General features: G+C 39.1%; 1 protein-coding gene and 1 pseudogene across 1 annotated transcript; both read right to left on the bottom strand.

Annotated features, from left to right (window-relative positions):
• Nucleotides 1-523: 523 nt before the first annotated feature.
• Nucleotides 524-1486, bottom strand: LOC127216342 (olfactory receptor 4F6). The gene has a single exon (XM_051177016.1). It carries the CDS (start codon nt 1484-1486, stop codon nt 524-526), a length of 963 nt encoding a protein of 320 aa, XP_051032973.1.
• A 4501-nt stretch (nt 1487-5987) lies between these two features.
• Nucleotides 5988-6848, bottom strand: LOC127215186 (17-beta-hydroxysteroid dehydrogenase 14-like; annotated as a pseudogene).
• Nucleotides 6849-19385: the final 12537 nt, after the last annotated feature.

Here is a 19385-nt window from a genome sequence, read left to right as displayed (position 1 = left end):
AGTCTGTTTCTGAGAATGAGTGTCAAAGAGAAGTTTCCAGCATTTGAAATGAGAACAAAATGTGAGGTTCCAGAAGTTGCCATTACTTTCATAAGAGACAGAGCATCTGACATAAACCACATTTTAGGCTGAATTTACTGCTTTTTAGTACTTTTAGAATTCAAGAATTCTTTAGCAAAACCTGATCATATCTGCTGAGAATATTTGAGGAGGCACTTCACGGTCAGTATTTAAAATACTAAATTGAAGAGATCTTTGACACTGCTTTTTAAAAAATTAAATTAAAAAATAATATAATTAAAACATAATCATATAATTTGTCTCTTCTCTTTTTCCCTCATACCTCTCCTAAGACAACCCATCTGTTACCAAATTTAAGACCTCATTGTTATATATACATATAAATTATATACATACACACATATACATACCATATAAGGTATAAATATTGCTTGCAGATATGTTTCTAGGGAAGACTGCTCAGTAAAGAATAAAAGGCATTTATCCTCAAGAATATTCTATTTTAATCTGAATCTCTTGAACTGTCCATGAAAGAACTTTTGAAACTTAAAGACCTAATGAAGAGTCTCCTCATTGCAACTTTCATCTCCTTATTTCTAAGTGTATAGATGACAGGATTCATAAAAGGAGTGATAATGGCATCAAAAATTGCTAAAAATTTATCTATGGGTAAAGTAGGGAAAGGCCACACATAGACAATAATGCAAGGGCCAAAGAAGAAAACCACCACAGTGATATGAGCTGAGAGAGTGGAGAGGGCCTTGGAGGAAGTACCTGAGGAGTGTTTACGAACTGTGACCAGGATGAAGATGTAAGACACAAGGAGGATGAAGAAGGTGGCCATGGAGATGAAACCACTGTTGGCAGTGACCAGGAACTCCAGTGTGTATGTGTCTGTACATGCAAGTTTGATGAACCGAGGGAAATCACAGTAAAAGCTATCCATTTTATTAGCTTCACAGAAGGGTAAGTTTACAACAAAAGCCAGTTGGGCTACAGAATGGATAAAGCCAATGGTCCAAGCCAGAGCCAAGAGAAAAATGCACATCCTTAGGCTCATGATGGTGAGGTAGTGAAGGGGCTTACAGATGGCGATGTAGCGGTCATAGGCCATAACTATGAGCAGCACCATCTCTGTTCCCCCGACAGCATGAATGAAGAACATCTGAGTGATGCAGCCTTTCAAGGAGATGACTCTGCGCTTTCTGAAGAGGTCAGAAATCATCTTTGGAGTAGCAATGCTAGACACACCTGTATCTATGAAGGAGAGGTTTGCTAGCAGGAAGTACATCGGGGAGTGCAGGTGGTGGTCTGAGATGATTGTGAGCACAACGAGAAGGTTTCCCATCATGCTTGCTACATAAAATACTGTGAAGAACAGAAAAAGGAGAATCTGAACTCCCTGTGAATTGGTGAGGCCCAGCAACACAAATTCTGATACCATAGAGCGATTTCCTCCATCCATCAACTTGTGCACATCTGATCATGAGGTGACTACTACCTGAAGGACACAGAGGGAAAACATTATTTTTCAGCAAAAGAGGTGTCTTGTAAAGCAATCACTCAAATTTAAAATACTAAAGACACCCTGTTCTTTCACAGGGAGGTTTTAAAGCTCTTTCATAGAGACTAGGTACAGAACTTTTTCTTTTTTTTTTGTTTGTACATTATTGACACATGAAAACACTTTACCATATTGATAAGATACATGGGTTTCTCTCCAGTGTGTGTTCTTTTTATTTATTTATTTATTTATTTATTTATTTATTTATTTATTTATTTTATATAACCAAGTCCATTTAAATGAAAACAAACATTTATAGACAATATTTGGGAATTTGGGCATTGTTCTTTCCAAACTACGTCCTGCTGGTAAGGGGCGCTGCAATGGGGGATTCGAAGAAGATTCAGAAATCCTGGCTGTAGTCTGTAAGGCTGCTTTGTCCAGCTGTTTTGAATGTAGGATCACCTTGTACTCTGTTTCAGGTGGTCTGGCTTGGTCAAACCACATTAGTCTGGAAGGAATCCACATCTTTTCATTTTCTTTTTCTTTGCTTACATATTTAGGGTAACTTGATCTTTTAGCCCTAAGTTTGTATTTAAGTATATATCCAATAAAGGAAAAATAGAGATCAATACACTTGAGAATCTAAGGAGAGTCAAACAAGCTCTATAGACACCTGTACTCATTAACTTCCACACAGGAAATTAGTGCCATGAAATGGAGGTATGCTAAAAGAAATTTGGGCTTTTAGCCTTTTTGGATCATTTCCTCATTTTGTGTGTTTAATTTACTGACACACCTTGATTTCTTAGGTTTTCACTAGTATCATCAATGAAAAAGGTACTTTTAAAAATATAAATCTTTGCTTGCTTAAAATAGTGCTTTTTCATTAATTAAATTTGTTTTTAGATAATTTCATACATATATACTATGTATACTGACTATTTTCACGCCCCATCCTTCATTGTCTTCTATTTACTTCCTACCCCATTCACATTCTTTTATCTTCATATCTATTCATTTTATTTTGCGATCAGTTAATCTGATCAGGACTACTTGTGTAACTATGGGTCTAGAACTCTCTGTTGGAGGCCGGTGAGCTTTGCAGTGGGTACACAACTGCAGACCATGGTTCTTCCCTTCCCAGAATCTACCAACAGCCAGCAAAGGGTAGAGTCCTATGAGCCTCTTACCTTCCATGAAAATTTTATGCACAGTCTGTCTAGGGCCCACTGCAGGTTGATTATGAAAACTGTAAGTAGAAATGAAGAACAATAGAGGACTCTACCTCCTTGCCTTCCAATGACTGATACTGAACAACGGAGGTGTCAGTGTCATTTGGAAAGTAAGGTAATGAATGCTACTCTTACCTGAGTTAGTTCAACAGAATCTGTTCTCAGAAGGGAATCACACTCTTAAAGAACTGAGAGATAATGAGAAACTTCAATCATATGATAGCTGTAATTCCCAATGAGAAAAACAGAAAATTACTTTGGATGTTGCTTAGAAGTGAGTGAAACAAGTCAAAACTGTATAGAATATAGAAGCTAAAAGTATAAGTTGGATTTTTTTTTGCTACAAAAAACTAAAAGGATAAGAAATTATAAGAGGAGTATGGAATAGAAAATATTAAAATATTAAGCACTGTTCTCCCATTATAAGCATTCTACCTTAATTTATACCCATCTTGGAGCCTCCTGTAAACATCTTTCCCAAAAGCTTGAGAAAATTAATACATGTTCATTTGATCTTCTTTCTTCTTCTAGAATACACAAAGAAAACATGGCATGAACTAAATCATAGCTTAAACTGAGGGCAAATAACTTATGCCTGATATTGTAGGCAGACCCTTGTCCATAGGAAGGTTGGATTGACATCTGCTCTACTGTGAACCATCTGTTAACAGATGTGTTTTATTTACATGGTAATTTTTTTACATGCAAGACTCTCTCCAGGTTTAGAGGAGGATAACTTCACATTCTGACCCAGAGAAGCACTTTTACAAAACAAAGAGCCTTATGTTGTTTTTCCTCAGGAAAAAAAAAAAGCTTCTAATTAGTGTGGTCCACTGAGTCTATATTGTCACCCAGGGAATAAAAAGGGCAAAAGAAGCAAAGAACCAAAGCAACTCATACATAGATGTTCAGAATTATTTTTTTCTTCAGAATGAGTGATTAAAGTAGCTGATGAGAAAGGTAGAACCTCAGAACCCCAAGAGGCAGAGGTGCTAAACAAAAGAGTTAACTACCTATTCTGGAATTAGCAATGAAGATTCAGCAAATGGGAAACTAGAGCACACTAAGATATCACTCACACTGGCAGTTTGTGTTTTCCAGTTCCATACAGTTCCAAGCCTTAGACTGTAGAGATTCTCCAGTAGAAACAGAGTCAAACAACTGAGTGCTAATTACTAAGTAGAAAAGGCAATGCTATCTCACAAAGTTTCCAAGCAACTCTCTATGAATATATTTAATAAGATCTTATATTTTATATTTTTTTCACAGTGTTTTCTCTGTTTCTACAATTTCCATCATTGTTCAGATATGAGTGCCTCAAGGTAACACCTAGGAAAAGTACAACTGATAAACTCCAAGAGTTTCTCCCGAAGCCCAAAGTGTGAAGAAAAAGAAGCTGTGGTACCTGGTGTGGAATATATAGACAATACTTAATAAATGTTTTTTTTCTACCAGTGTGTTTGGATTAAATATAACGGTTATCATAAAAAAGACAAAAGATGGCAGATTCTTATGAGATGTGGAGGAAAGGAAAGTCATACACTGTTAGTGGAATGGAGATTAGTTTAGATGGTAAGTGAACATACCAAGAGTCCTCCAGAAAAACACTAGCATGCCAATAAGATGCTTGCATGCTCATCTTAATTGCTTCATTATTCAAAGGGTATGTTATAATACTCATTACTGAACAACAGAGAAACTTTAGGGAACATCCAGAAAAATGTATATTCTTTTTTTTCAATTAATTCTTGTTTTAGTCAATGTGTGATAAAATGTATATTCTTTAAATCTATGGGAGTTTCATCTAGTTGAAAAGGTACATTGAAAGAATTATACTTAGTTAAGCTTAAGTACCAAGGAGACACAGTTTTAGAAAAAAATACATTTAAATACCATTGAAGGTCCACTTTGATGGCTTAATAGCATTAAGAGTATAATCGATTATTGAATAGGAGGTATTTAACGTATTTTGAATAATCTTTTCAATGTATAATATAACCATTTATTGATATTTTGGGAATTTCACAATCATACCCCAATTTCACTCCCCTTCCAGTACCTCCGTATTCACCCTTCAACCCTGCAGCAACCCCTGCCAAAAGAGCATTAATTAAAACAAAACGGAACAAACAAAAAACCTACCTTGTTGCGCCTGTCCCGCCAGTGGGAAGAACCCCAACGCAGGATTCTTTTCAAGCACACTTTATTAGGAGCTCCAAGCTGAAAGAGAGTAAGACAGAAAAAGAGAAGGAGAAGGGACCCCGACCCTACGGAGCACCAAACTTATATACTCACGTTGATGTGGACGTACAGCGTCGTCTGATTGGCTTAGGTCCCATCGGACGATTATGCATCACCCAATCGGGATAGGTGAGCAGCCATCTTAGGATGTCATATGTTCATGCGCAGACGATTAGGCATGTGCAGACAATTAGGCATGTGCAGACCATTAGGATACAAGAGCAATAAACAAGCTGACGTGGCAAAGCCTGACGAAGCCAACGTGGCCAGCGTGGCTTCCCACACTACCTCATTCCTTTCTGTCTTTCTTTTTCTTTCCTTCTTCCTCTTTCTTTCTTTCTTTCTTTCTTTCTTTCTTTCTTTCTTTCTTTCTCTCTCTCTCTCTCTCTCTCTCTCTCTCTCTCTCTCTCTCTTTCTTTCTTTCTTTCTTTCTTCAGTTGAGGAGAAGATTTTATTGCATATATGAAGGAGAATACAGCCAGAGACATCTGGAAGAGCCCAGTCTGAACTGAGCCATGGGGGGTGGGGGTAGGGCATATGAAGAGGAGAGAGGGCAAGCGGACCAAGAGAGCACCTGTCTGAAATGGCAGGTTTGGTGGCAATGAGAAGCTGGGGGAGGGAAGTTGAATTCTAGGGCTGGAGAGGTTTAGAGTTGGGACAAGGGTGTGAATAGCAGAGAGGATCCACAGGTATTGATTGCATGAACCTGGCTACCAGCCTGAGCTTTGGTATGCTAATAGACATCACAGTTAGCCATTTGTGTTTCCTTGTGAATGTACTCAGCCACTGGGGTGTGGTTCAGTAGTAGAGCCCCTACCTAGAATTCCCCCAGAGAGGAGCTGGGGTGTGGCTAAGTGGCAAAACCCCTGCATAGCACAAAAGAGGTCCTAGGTTTAATCTCTAGAACCACAAAACAAAAGAAACAAACAAACAAAACAAAACAAAGGATGAGAAAGAGGGATGGGTAGGACATAACTTAGTGTAAATCAGGGTGGGAGAATGGGGGCTTCCACAAGACTGCTCCTACTAGCCTTGCATCCATACTCCAATTCTGCACCCCCTGTTGCAAGAAGCTCAAGCCCGGTACAGAAGGTGGCTTCAGAGGCCAGGAACACTGCTGCAGCCTCCACCTCAGCTGGCTGGCCCATATGGCCCAGGGGGTGGGCCAAGGAGCCTTCAAGGATGGTGGCACTGGGGTCTGAAGTTGAGGTTGCCGGCTCTTCCCATAGTGGAGTCCAGATGTTTCCAGGGGAGATGCAGTTGACAAGGACACCATATTGGCTCTCATCCAAGGCCAGCGCTGCGCTTTTTGTCATGGCTGTCACTGCACCCTTGGTGGTCATATAGGTAACTGCCTGGGACTGGCCGATGGTCCCACCAGATGTTGATGATGTTGCCTCTGCGCTTCCACAGGTGGGGGGAGGGCAAGCTTGGTCAAGGAGGTTCAGCTCCAGCAGCTAGCGAAAGTCCTGGGCAGAAGTCTCCTCAGGCCACTGTGCAGGTGGGTGGTAGCCAGCATTCTTCACCACACAATCCAGGTGGCCAAATTGAGAGAGGGTCTCAGAAATCATAGCCTGCAAATCTCCTTCCTGAGTCACATCACAGGGGAAGAAGACAGTGCCCAAGAGTTCCTGCTCCAGAGCTGGGCCCCTTACCTCATCCTTGTCACAGAAAGCCCCACTGTCCTTGAAGGCTTTCACTACACCAGCCCTCATGCCTCGGCCACCCTGAGTCACCACCACCACTTTTCTGGAGTATCCATTTACAGTCTCCCATACCCTCACCTTTCTGGCCTCTTTCAACCTCCAAAGTCCAGCCTCCTTTATTTTCATGTCTCTCCAATACATCTTTATTCACCCTAATGGCATTGGGAGCTATGGGGTATCACCTACAGATGTTCATTGAAATGAGTCATTGGTCTGGTTCAAGGCCCCTGATCTCTAGCATACTATCATCATTGGACCCTCACCAAAACTCCTCTTGGACATCCTGTTGTTGCCCTGATTGTGGGTAACTTGAGGCTATTGTTCCAGAGGACCAATCTCTTTACATGCCTCAGCAGGTCATAGATGGGATAGATGTTAGCATGGGCCAACTCAATGCCAAGATGTGGGTCCAGGTGGTAGCTGAGATGATCAGGACAGGCCACTGAGACCACCTCCTTCAGGTGAAGGGCAGAGCTAGATTTCCTAGGCCGATGTAATTGGGGTCAGCTCTCCCATGAATATGTTGTGGGGTGGGGCCATTTCTCCCAAGTGCAGGGGCCAGCTATGCTATGAAGGTTAGGGCCAGCTCAGCATGGCCCTCAGTTTTCAACATTCATGGTTACTATGGTCTCCTGTAGTAACATGGGTCATGGACATCAATATAGACCCCAGCGACAGCAGAACCATATACCCAGACATTGCCCTAGTCAGCAGCTCTGGCCTGAAAAACACCATGGTCCCAATGGCAGTACAGATAACCCAGATAAATATGGCTCTGAGGTCTGCATGGCACTTGGACATCAACATGATATTAGGTGGCTGACCATGCCCCAGGCCCTAGGTGGTAACGGGATCCATGGACATTAAAGCAGACCCTGGCTGTTATAGGGCCACAGATATGGCCCTCAGCACCAGCTTTGGCTCAGACAACTCCATGGCCCCATATGGTAACATGGTTCACCCAGATGGGCATGGCTCTGGTGGCAGCATGTCCCTCAGACACCAACATGGTCACAGGTTACAGCCTAAACCCTGGGCATCCATGTGGCCTTTGGTTGTAGCACAGGCCACAGACATCAACATAGTTCCCAACTGTGGTAGAAGCATGTTCTCAGTAGTAGCCCAGGCTCAGATGTCATGTCCCCAGGTGGTAGCTCAGACCATCTGAATTGGCATGGCCCCACTGGTGGCATGGCCTTTGGAAACCAACAGAGCCCCAGGCTGTGACCTAGACATGTGACATCTACATGGCTTTCAATGGTATCAGGAGTCACAGACATCAACACAGACCCTGGCTGTGGTGGGGCCACAGACTCAGACATGTCCCTCAGCTGCAGCCCAGGCCTGGGAAATCACTATGGCACCCTGTGTGGCTCCACCTGCAGCAAGTCCCTCAGATGCCAACATGAACTCAGGTGACGGCCCAGTCACTGGGTATTTGCATGGTCTTTGCTGGTAACAGGAACTATATATAGACTTCAACACAGACCTTTGCTGGAGTAGGACCATGGACCTAGACACGACTGTATGCCTCAGCCCAGGAGCTGGTGTCATCATGGCCCTTGATTGCAGCACAGGCCATTAAGACAAGCATGACTCTGGTGGTGGCATGGCCCTCAGACACCAACATGGCCACAGGTGGCAGCCCAGACCCTGGCCATCCTTGTGGTAACATGGGTCATCGATGTCAACGCAGATGCTGACTGCATTAGGGCCGTGGATCCAGACATGCTCTTGGCTGTAGTTCAAGCCTGGAAATCACCCTCGCCACAGGTGACAAGCAGGGCACCCACATCAGCCTGCTCCTCACGGCCTTTTACTTCTTTAGGTGTGCCTCTCTCCACAGCACATGGACTGTTGAGCTTCTCTATCTATCCCATTTCTCCACCATATATTTGCTCTTCATAATGGCTTCTATCTGCCCAGTGCCTGCATGGCATCAGGCAGGCCTGTGAATGTCTTCAGCTAGCTCAGACTTCAAGGACCCAGGCTGGCCAAGTGGCACCAGGCTGCCCTGTAGATGACTTCAGTCAGCCTGGACTGTGAGGACCCAGGCTAGCCCATGGGAGTCTCCCACCCTCCTGAGCTTAGTGGCACTGAAGAATCTTTTGTCAGAAGAGGATAGTTAATATATTTTGAAACTTTTATGATGCTGTCTCCTTTTCATTCACTCATAACATGTATTCACCCGTGTTATGAAAAGATGAAAGAAAATATATTAGTATAAATATTTGTTAGTTACCTCATATAGAATACCTTTTATACAGAATACATGGTCTTGAAGTTTTTTTTATGCTTAAACAATAACATAAATGTCAGTTTTTAAAATTTTTATGGCAGATTAATAAACTGTATCTCTGGAATAAATTGCAAGTGGCTGAGCCATGGTATTCATTTTGCCTTTCTGAACTGAAAGCCTATCTTGTGTCTGCTGTGCTATTTATTCTGTAAGGGAAGTAGACCTACAATGCAATGTGATAAATTATTTTTTCCTCAAAGTTGAACTCAATGCTTTCTGTTACAGAATGACTACCTTCAAAGGCTTAAATTTTCTGCTTATGAGCTGAACTTTCCAGGGCAGCAATTCTTACTTATGCATCATATGTGAAACCAGACATTGAACTGTTGTTTGGTCTAAATCATAGATGTCCTATCTAAGTAACTAAGTTGTGGTTACTCCCAACCCTTAAGGTCATGTAATGAGAGATTTAGTGTACAGAATGTTTGAAAAAATTTAGGAAGTCTATTTGTTCCTTATATAATGGTAAAGAAGTCCCCCCCCCCCCTTTTTGGCTTGGGTATGTCAGAATGTTGAATAATAAACTTGGGGCAGCCATTATTCACTGGATAGCTCTTCTGACTATTCTGTGTCTCTATATTTTCCTTAGTATATTTACCTGCTGTTTCTCAATACATACTCCCCCTCTCAGGTACAAACCAGGCAAGTTGGCTGGATCTGACTGAAGCCCCCAAATAAGATTCCTATGACATTATATAATGCATGTATATCTTAAGTTAATGATCATGTTTACCTCACATATTTATCAAGAATGTGATTATCTTTGTCTAGAATCACCATGCTGCAGTAGATCCTCAGGAAATAACCACCATGTCAATGGAGCATTTGTATTTTTTTTTTTTTTACCATCATCATTTTCTCATTCCTTGTCCACACCCAACATCATTTTTTTTGGCCTGGTCCACCAACATATTCTTTGCTTGTATAAGTATGACTTCTTCAGATTTTATATGAACATAAGATCTCACATAATTTGTCTTGTGTCTCTAGTTTCACTTGACAGGATGACCTTTGGGTTCATTAATGTTATTATTAGATGCAAAATTCCCTTCTTTTAAAGGGCTGAAGAATAATAGTTCACTTGTGTGTATGTGTGAGAGAGAAACACACACACACACACACACACACACACACAGATAGAGAGTGAGAGAGTGAGAGAGCCAAATGTTCTCAACAGGGATGCAAAAAAAAAAAAAAAAAAAAAAAAAAAAAAAAACCCACATTGGAAAAGAACTTCTTTAATAAGTAGTGCTCAAAACCTAAATTTTTCCACACAGAATACTTAAAAAAAGATCCATTTTTTCATTTGTAAAAAATTAACCAAGATGAATGAATGACATTAATTTAACACATAAAACTTGTAAGGAAAGGTTCTTCAAGATTCAGGCATATGCATTGACTTTTAAAACGTGACTGCTATAGCAAAGGAAAAATTAGAGTAGTGGAAAAAATGGGATTGAATCAAATAAAAATGCATCTACACACTGTGAAGATACAGCTCACAGAATGGGAGAGAAACTTTGCTATCTATTTTTAAAGGAACCAATAGTCAAAGGATATCAAAAGTTAATATTAAGCAAAAAAAGTATACATGATTTTATCAATAAATAAGCAAGTCATGTGTGGGATTATTGTTGGTCAGGAAGTTCCTATAAGGCCCCAAAACAATTCACCTTGTTTGTACAACATAGAGAAATCAGATTAGAATTAAGCTGAGAAATTACTCTCTGCTGTTAGCTTTCATAGTGCCATATGATTCTATACAGACTTCTGTGACCTAGGAGAATAAAGGCTTCCACAGTCACATTCTGCTGCTGCAAACCCAATGAGCTACAATGTTGGTCTGCTATATACTATGTGTCCCCCTCTGCAATAGTGGCTTGGTTGTCATGGAGCTAACCAACTGCCTTCTGATTGAATTGAAGCCTACCACACAGTAGGGAGTTCACAGTATACGCTGTTTTACTGTTCACTTTTTATATGGGCAATGTGTAATTTTCAGTGGCTTTTAGGAATTTGGCATTTTGGGTATATTATAATTTAAAAATTTTATCTTGACTATTGATTTTAATTGTTGCATTTCTTTTTTAAATTTTTTAATTTTTTTCTTATTTTACTTATCGATCCCAGTTCCCTCTCCCTCCTTCCCTCTTCCCTCCCTCCCTCCTTCCCTCTTTTCCTCCTTCCTTCCTTCCCTCTCATGTTGCCCCAACCAACCACCCAACCCCCCACCCCACTCCACAGGGAGGGTGATGCCTTCCAGGAGGGGTCAACAAAATCTGTCAAGTCATTTGGAGTAGTGACTAGGTCCTCCCTCCTTGTTGCATTTCTAAATGCTACTCATTAGAATGAAGCTTTGTACAGCCAAATTTATGCAGTAATCCATAATTACTAAATTAAAAGGAAGTTTTCATAAATATATTTACCTATTTTTAAAAATTAATTGAAATATTTATGAATATACAAAACAAAGTAGCACAATGATACAAAACTTCCCAATTTTGTTTCTTTTTTATTTCATAATTATAGAGTGATATCTGAAATTCTATCGTTGCACTGGACAAACTAAATGGTACTCCAGGGACAAAGTCCCTGAACCACAAGCATTTTAAAACTATCTTGGTCATTGCCCATTTGTGGTATGCATAATTAGTTTTTTATATTCTTGTGTTAGGATATCAGAGGTACTTCATGTTGGAGAACACAGGGAAGTCTAAATCCATGAAGAGTGTGTTCATTTTATAAAGGTAAATGGTGGCTGGAAAGAGATTTAGCATTTAGAATAGTGCTTTATTTATAGATGTGGATTCAGTTGTTGGAATTGCTTTGCTATGAATTTGAGTCATATTTTAAATTGGTTGAGTGAGCCTAAAGCAAAAAAAGATAGCATTTAGGAAAATCTTTTGACAAGCACACACACACACACACACACACACACACACACACACACACACACACAATACTTGTAAAAATTTTATTGACATACTAGAAACATTACCGACTTTTACTTTGAGCTGGAGCCATGCTATTTCCTGGGGAAATGTAAAAAGCATTAGAAAACATTAAATTGCTTTGTGGTATTTTCTATGTAGCATAGCTTATACTTAATCATTGCATTCTCTGATAATGCATGGATGATCTTATCCTCTTCTACTTGATAAATTAGCAAGTGTTTATTGATACAAAACAAAAGCATAAAGGCTATATTTTTCTCTCCATCATCTTTTCAAGAGAACATACACTGATTATCTCTAAAACAGACATAATTTTACTGGAAGTCTTTCAGTGTGAAGAGTCATTCAGTCATAGACACCTGACCAAAAATATAATTTGACATGGACACCAAATAGTCCAGTGCTGAAAACATACATTTTTAGATATGATATAATTTCACAGCAAAAGAAAACCTAAAGTTACCTGCAATTGTATTTATTTTTCCAGTTTTCTTCTATTGATTATAGGTAACATATATACTAATTTTATTTCTAAATAATAAGTAGAATCGATTAGACTAAAGAATTTTGACAAGCAGTAATTTTTTATGGTGGTATAAAATGAGAAAGAGAATCAGAATAAGATGAATAGGATTATAAAAGATATTTTGGGCATGTTGATGCACAGCTTGGTAGATGGAGACAGGAGAATTGCCATGAGGCCAACCTGGGGTACATGAGAGGACATTGTCTCAAGACAACAACTAAACATTTAGTTTACTGGATCCTGTAAATTTGAAGCTACAAAGTCATTTTTTATTTATATAAGTATTTATTTGAAAAGGATACAATCATTTAAATTTTCCATAATAATAATAATAATAATAATAATAATTAAAAATAGAGAAGTTCCTTTCAATTTGAGAAATAAAATTATGAAATGATTCAATTGAGTTTGTGAGTGAGCTTGCATTATTTCTAGACTGAGAAAGAAATACACATGGATGATGGTTTACATGAGCACTGTTTGATAGAGCCATCGAACTTGACTGTATTAGGAATCTCAATACCAAATACATTGTTCATTAATAAGGACTGAATGTCTTGGAATATGTTTACTTAGATTCATTATTGCTGTATAGGCCAAGCAAAAGCATTAATTACTATACTAGGGTGGTCTCTCTCATCATGAACATTTCATTAGTTACGATTAGTTATGTATGTAAAGAATAACTTATGAAACACTTTCAAGTATGGCTAATGTGTAGACAATTCCAAACACCATCTCTTAGGACTTTTCTCTGTCGGTATTTATGGCTTCTTAATAGTGAACATTTTGTACTTGTACACACATCTAAAAACTTTCTTTAATATTTGTATTTCATATATATACTTATTTATTGAAAAGATTCTTCTTTCATACAATACATCCCAACTACTGTTTTCTTCCTCCACTCCTCCTAGCTCTCCCTACCTCCTGTTTTCCTGACAAACAGTCACTGTTAGGAGTCCCACAAAAACACCAAGCTAATACTGTAACATGGGCCTGCATGAAGTCCTCTACATAAATGCAATTTCAGTCTGTGTGAGCCCATGTGAGCCTTGCTCAATTGATTTGGTGGGTCATGTTCTCCTGGTGTTCTCTATCTCCTCTGACTCCTACAGTCTTTATCTTCCTCTTTGGTAGAGGTCACTGATCTCTGAGGGGACAGACTAGTTTGAGACCTCCAATTTGGATAATATTTTTACATAATGTCTGGCTGTGAGTCTCTGAACCCCCCTCCCGTTTGCTGCCAGAGGAAGCCTCTCTGATGATGACTGGACAAGGCACTCTTCTATGAGTATAGCAGAAAATCATTAGGAATTGTTTCACTGATTTTTTCCAGTTGTGTTTGGTTCTACATTAAACCTCTATGTTATCCAGTCTCCGGTTTCTGGCCATCTAGGCAGTGTAGGTGTATGTGTTCCCTCTCATGGCATGGTCCTCAAGTTAAACAGATTTAGAAACTTTTATATGACTTTCTCTGTATTGAAAATTGAACTGTGGACATTGTTGGCTTTTAATTCTAAACTTACAAATTTATTATATATGATATTTTCTGGTATTTGTCCTGTAGTTATATCTCCCTCTTCTCTAATCACGAGCCACCATAATCAGATAAACTCACTTTAGACAAATTCCTAGTTCTTACTAGATGAAGGGGGTTACAAATAAAAAAGACAAATAAATTCACAGCTGATAAATTGAGAATGTCTTCTAAGAGTTTTAGAATTTCAAACCTGAAAATACAATAACAATAATTGTTTTTTATACACAAATTCAAAAGAATTAAAAAGGAGAATGGATTTATGAAACTTATTATGTATAATGAACATATGCCAAAAATACTTGTATATAACATACCTGAAGCTACTGTACTTTTATTGCTATAATTATATGGCTTCTGAAGGGTACCTCTGAACATCATTGCTTATAATTTCTCATAAATTATCCATTATTTTACTAAAGAAACCTGGTTGCCTTTTAGCCTTATGATTACACAAATGCTATTCAATCTTTTTAGTACTTGTAAAGATTTTTCTCTTTAATCTCATTTATTTCTCCAAATCTTTACTTCTGTAATTCTTTATTTTCTAATTCTCTCTCACATTATGATTTTGGCCAGTCTCTTTGCTTATCTTCTTTGACTATATAACATTTTAATGTGATTTTAAGTGTTAAAATATCATTTTTTATGTCTCAATAAAAATTATATCATGATCTGTGATTATGAGTTCTGTGGTTCCTTGGCTAGAAGGATGTTCTAGTCTTTAGCTTTGTGGGCATTATGGTCTACCTGTGAAGGAAAATTCAATGAGTTAGATTTATAATAACCACCAGTGTTCTTTGAAAGCAAATATACTTAATTTTAGCTTAAAGTTTATATTTTAATTACCAAGATAACATGGATATTACATACTGTACAAGAGGAGCCAGTTATATTTTAAAAAATCTCTCATTAAAAGGAAATAGTTAATATATTTTTAAATGTTCTCAGCAGTGAAGGGTTTTGTTGCTCCCTGCTTGCTAATAAATGCTCTGCGTTTTTTATTTATGAGTTCAGCTCATTCATGTACAAATGGAAAAGGAAAGTAATGCTAACTTTTACCAAATACCTGTACATGGAATACCTATATGCTGAATGAATGATTATGGTCTTTAATTGTGTTATTCCTATCCAAAATATAAAATGCAGAATTTAAAAATGTATTCAATAGACAAATAGACTGAACCTCAGAGGCTAGTGCCTAATAATAATTTGATGGTGTATCAACCACAATGCCAATTTTTATCTGTACTCAAGGCTCACATTCTCTTTATTGTAGTCTCCTTTTTTTTTTTTTCTTTTTCTTTTTTTATTTGGGAATTTGGGCATTGTTCTTTCCAAACTACTTTCTGCTGGTAAGGGGCGCTGTCATGGGGGATTCAAAGAAGATTCAGAAATCCTGGCTGTAGTCTGTAAGGCTGCTTTGTCCAGCTGTTTTGAATGTAGGATCACCTTGTACTCTGTTTCAGGCGGTCTGGCGTGATCAAACCACATTAGTCTGGAAGGAATCCACATCTTTTCATTTTCTGTGGAAAGAAAAATAGAAATCCTTTTCCACAGTAACTTGTCCTTGTACTTAAATTTTGGAGTTAAAGCATTTTTTTTAATTTAATTTATTATTTTACATGTCAATCCCAGTTCCCTCTCCCTCCCTCCCTCCCTCCCTTCCTCCATTCCTCATTCCCTCCCTTTTACCCTCTCTGCCCTCTCACATGCACTCTAACCACCCTCCCCTCCCATCCCCCCACCCCAATTCCATATGTAGGGGAATGCCATCCAGTTGGGGTCATGTAGATCTGACAGGTCCTGTGAAGTAGGGACTAGGGCTTCTCTTCTGTCTCTAGATTAAGGCAGTTATCCCTCCATGGGGGATATGTTCGCAAAGTCCTTTTGTGCACCAGGGATCCATCCTGGCTCCACTGTCTGAGGTCCCTTAGACTGCTCAGTCCTTCTGGCTGTGACCCATATTCAGGGGGGCCTGAGTCAGTCCCATACTGGCTTCCCAGCTATCAGTCTAGTGGCTGTTAGCTCCTCCTTGTTCAGGTAAGCTGTCTGTATGTGTTTCTGCCGCCTGGTCTTATCCTCTCCATCTGCATCTGGGTTCTAGTTCGACTCAGTGTTTATGTATGGGTGTTTGATCATGTTTCCAACAGGCATTAGTGGAGGGCTCCATGGAGAAGTTAGTTGTTGATCTCACTCTCAGGGAAGGGCATTTATGATAGCCTTTCCACGGAAGCTGAGATTGTTAGTTGGGAGCAGTCTTGTAGTTCTCTAGACCTTTCTTTGTGTGCAATTTTATCTTCAAACCAATATTGGCTCCCTCTTTTATGTTCTCTCTCTCTCTCTCTTTCCTATCTTCTATTCCTAACCAGGCACAATCTTCCTGGTCGCACATGTTTTCCTTTCCTCCCCCTCATTTTCTCCTACTTCTCTTTCCATTCGCTGCCCCTCCCACTTCACCTGAGCTCTGGGGGACTTGTCCCTTCCCAGTTCTGTGAGGGACTTTATATGAATCTCTTAGAATACACCTTGTATCCTAGTTCCTCTGGTGATGTGAATTATAGGCTGGTGATCCTTTGCTCTAGGTCTAAATTCCATATATGAATGAGTACATACTGTGTTCCTCTTTTTGTGACTGGCTTAACTCATTCAGGATGGTTTCTTCAAGTACCATCCATTTGCCTGCGAATTTCAAGATACCATTATTTTTTTCTGCAGAGTAGTATTCCATTGTGTAGATGTGCCACATCTTCATTAACCATTCTTCAATTGAGGGGCATCTAGGTTGCTTCCAGGTTCTTGCTATTACAAATAGTGCTGCTATGAACATAGTTGAGCAGATGTCTTTGTTGCACGGACGTGAATCCTTTGGGTATATGTCTAAGAGGGGGATTGCCGGGTCCTGTGGTAAACTAATTCCCATTTTCCTGAGGAACCGCCATACTGATCTCCAAAATGGCTGTATGAGTTTGCACTCCCACCAGCAGTGGAGGAGTGTTCCACTTTCTCCACATCCTCTCCAACATAAGTCATCACTGGTGTTTCTAATTTTAGCCATTCTGGCAGGGGTAAGATGGTATCTCAAAGTTGTTTTGATTTGCATTTCCCTGATAGCTAAGGATGTGGAGCATTTTCTTAAGTGTCTTTCAGCCTTTTTGATTTCCTCTATTGAGAATTCTTTCTTCAGTTCTGTACCTCATTTTTTAAATAGGGTTATTTGGTGTTTTGTTGACTAGTTTCTTGAGTTGTTTGTATATTTTGGAGATCAGTCCTTTGTCGGATATAGGATTGGTGAAAATCTTTTCCCAGTCTGTGAGCTGCCGATTGGTATTGTCGACTGTGTCCTTTGCCTTACAGAAGCTTCTAAGTTTGAAGAGGTCCCATTTATTAATTGTTTCTTTCAGTGTCTGTGCCCTTGGAATTATGTTCAAGAAGCGGTCTCCTATTTGTTCAAGGGTACCTCCTACTTTCTCTTCTAAGAGGTTCAATGTGGCTGGATTGATGTTGAGGTCTTTGATCCATTTGGACTTGAGTTTTGTGCATGGCGACAGACATGGGTCTATCTGCAGTCTTCTACACACCCTCATCCAATTGTGCCAGCACCATTTGTTGAAGATGCTGTCCTCGCCCCATTGTATAATTTTAGCTGGTTTGTTGAAAATCAGGTGTTCATAGGTGTGTGGATTAATATCAGGATTTTCAATTAGATTCCATTGGTCTACCTGTCTATTTTTATGCCAATACCAGGCTGTTTTCAGAACTATAGCTCTGTAGTAGAGCTTAAAGTCAGGAATGGTGATACCTCCTGAAGTTCTTTTATTGTATAGGGTTTTTTTGGCTATCCTGGATCTTTTGTTTTTCCATATAAAGTTCATTATTATCCTTTCAAGGTCGGTGAAGAATTGTGGTGGGATTTTAATGGGGATTGCATTGAATCTGTAGATTGCTTTTGGCAAGATTGTGATGTTTACTGTGTTTATCCTACCTATCCAAGAGCATGGGAGATCTTTCCAATTTCTAGTATCTTCTTTAATTTCTTTCTTTAGAGTCACAAAGTTCTTATTATATAGGTCTTTTACTTGTTTGGTAAGCGTTACACCAAGATACTTTATGTTGCTTGTGGCTATTGTACAGGGTGATGTTTCTCTGATTTCTTTCTCTGTGTCTTTGTCGTCTGGAAAAAGTAGGGCTACTGATTTTTTTTTGAGTTTATCTTGTATCCTGCTAGTTTGCTGAAGGTGTTTATCAGCTGTAGGAGTTCCCTGGTAGAGTTTATTGGGTCGCTTATGTAAACTATCATATCATCTGCAAATAGAGACAGTTTGACTTCTTCCTTTCCAATTTGGATGCCCTTGATCTCCTTTTGTTGTCTTATAGCATTAGCTAGAACGTCTAGTATGATATTGAAGAGATATGGAGAGAGAGGACAGCCTTGTCTTGTTCCTGATTTTAGAGGAATTGGCTTAATTTTCTCTCCATTCAGTTTGATGTTGGCAGTTGGTTTGCTGTATATTGCTCTTATTATGTTTAGGTATGTTCCTGTTATCCCTGACCTCTCCAAGACCTTTAGCATGAAAGGGTGTTGAATTTTGTTGAAGGCTTTTTCCGCATCTGGGGAGATAATCATATGGTTTTTCTTTTTCAGTTTGTCTATATGGTGGATCACGTTGATAGATTTTCGTATGTTAAACCATCCCTGCATTCCAGGGATGAAGCCTACTTGGTCATGGTGGATGATTTCTATGATGTATTCTTGAATTCGGTTTGCCAGTATTTTATTGAGTATTTTTGCATCGATGTTCATCAGGGATATTGGTCTGTAGTTTTCTTTCTTAGTTGTGTCTTTGTGAGGTTTGGGTACCAAAGTTATTGTGGCCTCATAAAAAGAGTTTGGCAATGAACTTTCTGTTTCTATCTTGTGGAACATTTTGAAGAGTAGTTGTATTAGTTCTTCCTTGAATTTCTGGTAGAATTCTGTGCTCAATCCATCTGGCCCTGGACTTTTTTTGGTTGGAAGGCTTTTGATGACTGCTTCTATTTCATTGCGGGTTATAGGTCTATTTGTCTGTTTTTGATTTAGTTTTGGTAAATGATAGTTATCCAGAAACTTGTCCATTTCCTTTGAATTTTCAATTTTTGTGGAATACAGATTTTCAAAGTATGACCTGAAAAGTGTCTGGATTTCCTCTGTGTCTGTTGTTATGTTCCCCCGTTTTGTTTCTAATTTTGTTAATTTGCATGTTCTGTCTCTGCTTTTTCGTTAATTTGGATAAAGGTTTGTCTATCTTGTTGATTTTCTTAAAAAAACCAACGCTTCGTTGCATTGATTTTTTTTTTGTATTGTTTTCCTGGTTTCTAT

This window comes from Phodopus roborovskii, unplaced genomic scaffold, assembly GCF_943737965.1.
Source record: "Phodopus roborovskii unplaced genomic scaffold, PHOROB, whole genome shotgun sequence".
NCBI lineage: Eukaryota > Metazoa > Chordata > Mammalia > Rodentia > Cricetidae > Phodopus > Phodopus roborovskii.
The sequence above is the reverse complement of the archived record's forward strand: the minus strand, read 5'-3'. Positions and strand labels throughout refer to the sequence as shown.

What these genes read in the sequence shown, in the direction of transcription:
- LOC127216342 (XM_051177016.1), bottom strand. Translation starts at nt 1,486, where the DNA reads ATGGATGGAGGAAATCGCTCTATGGTATCAGAATTTGTGTTGCTGGGC.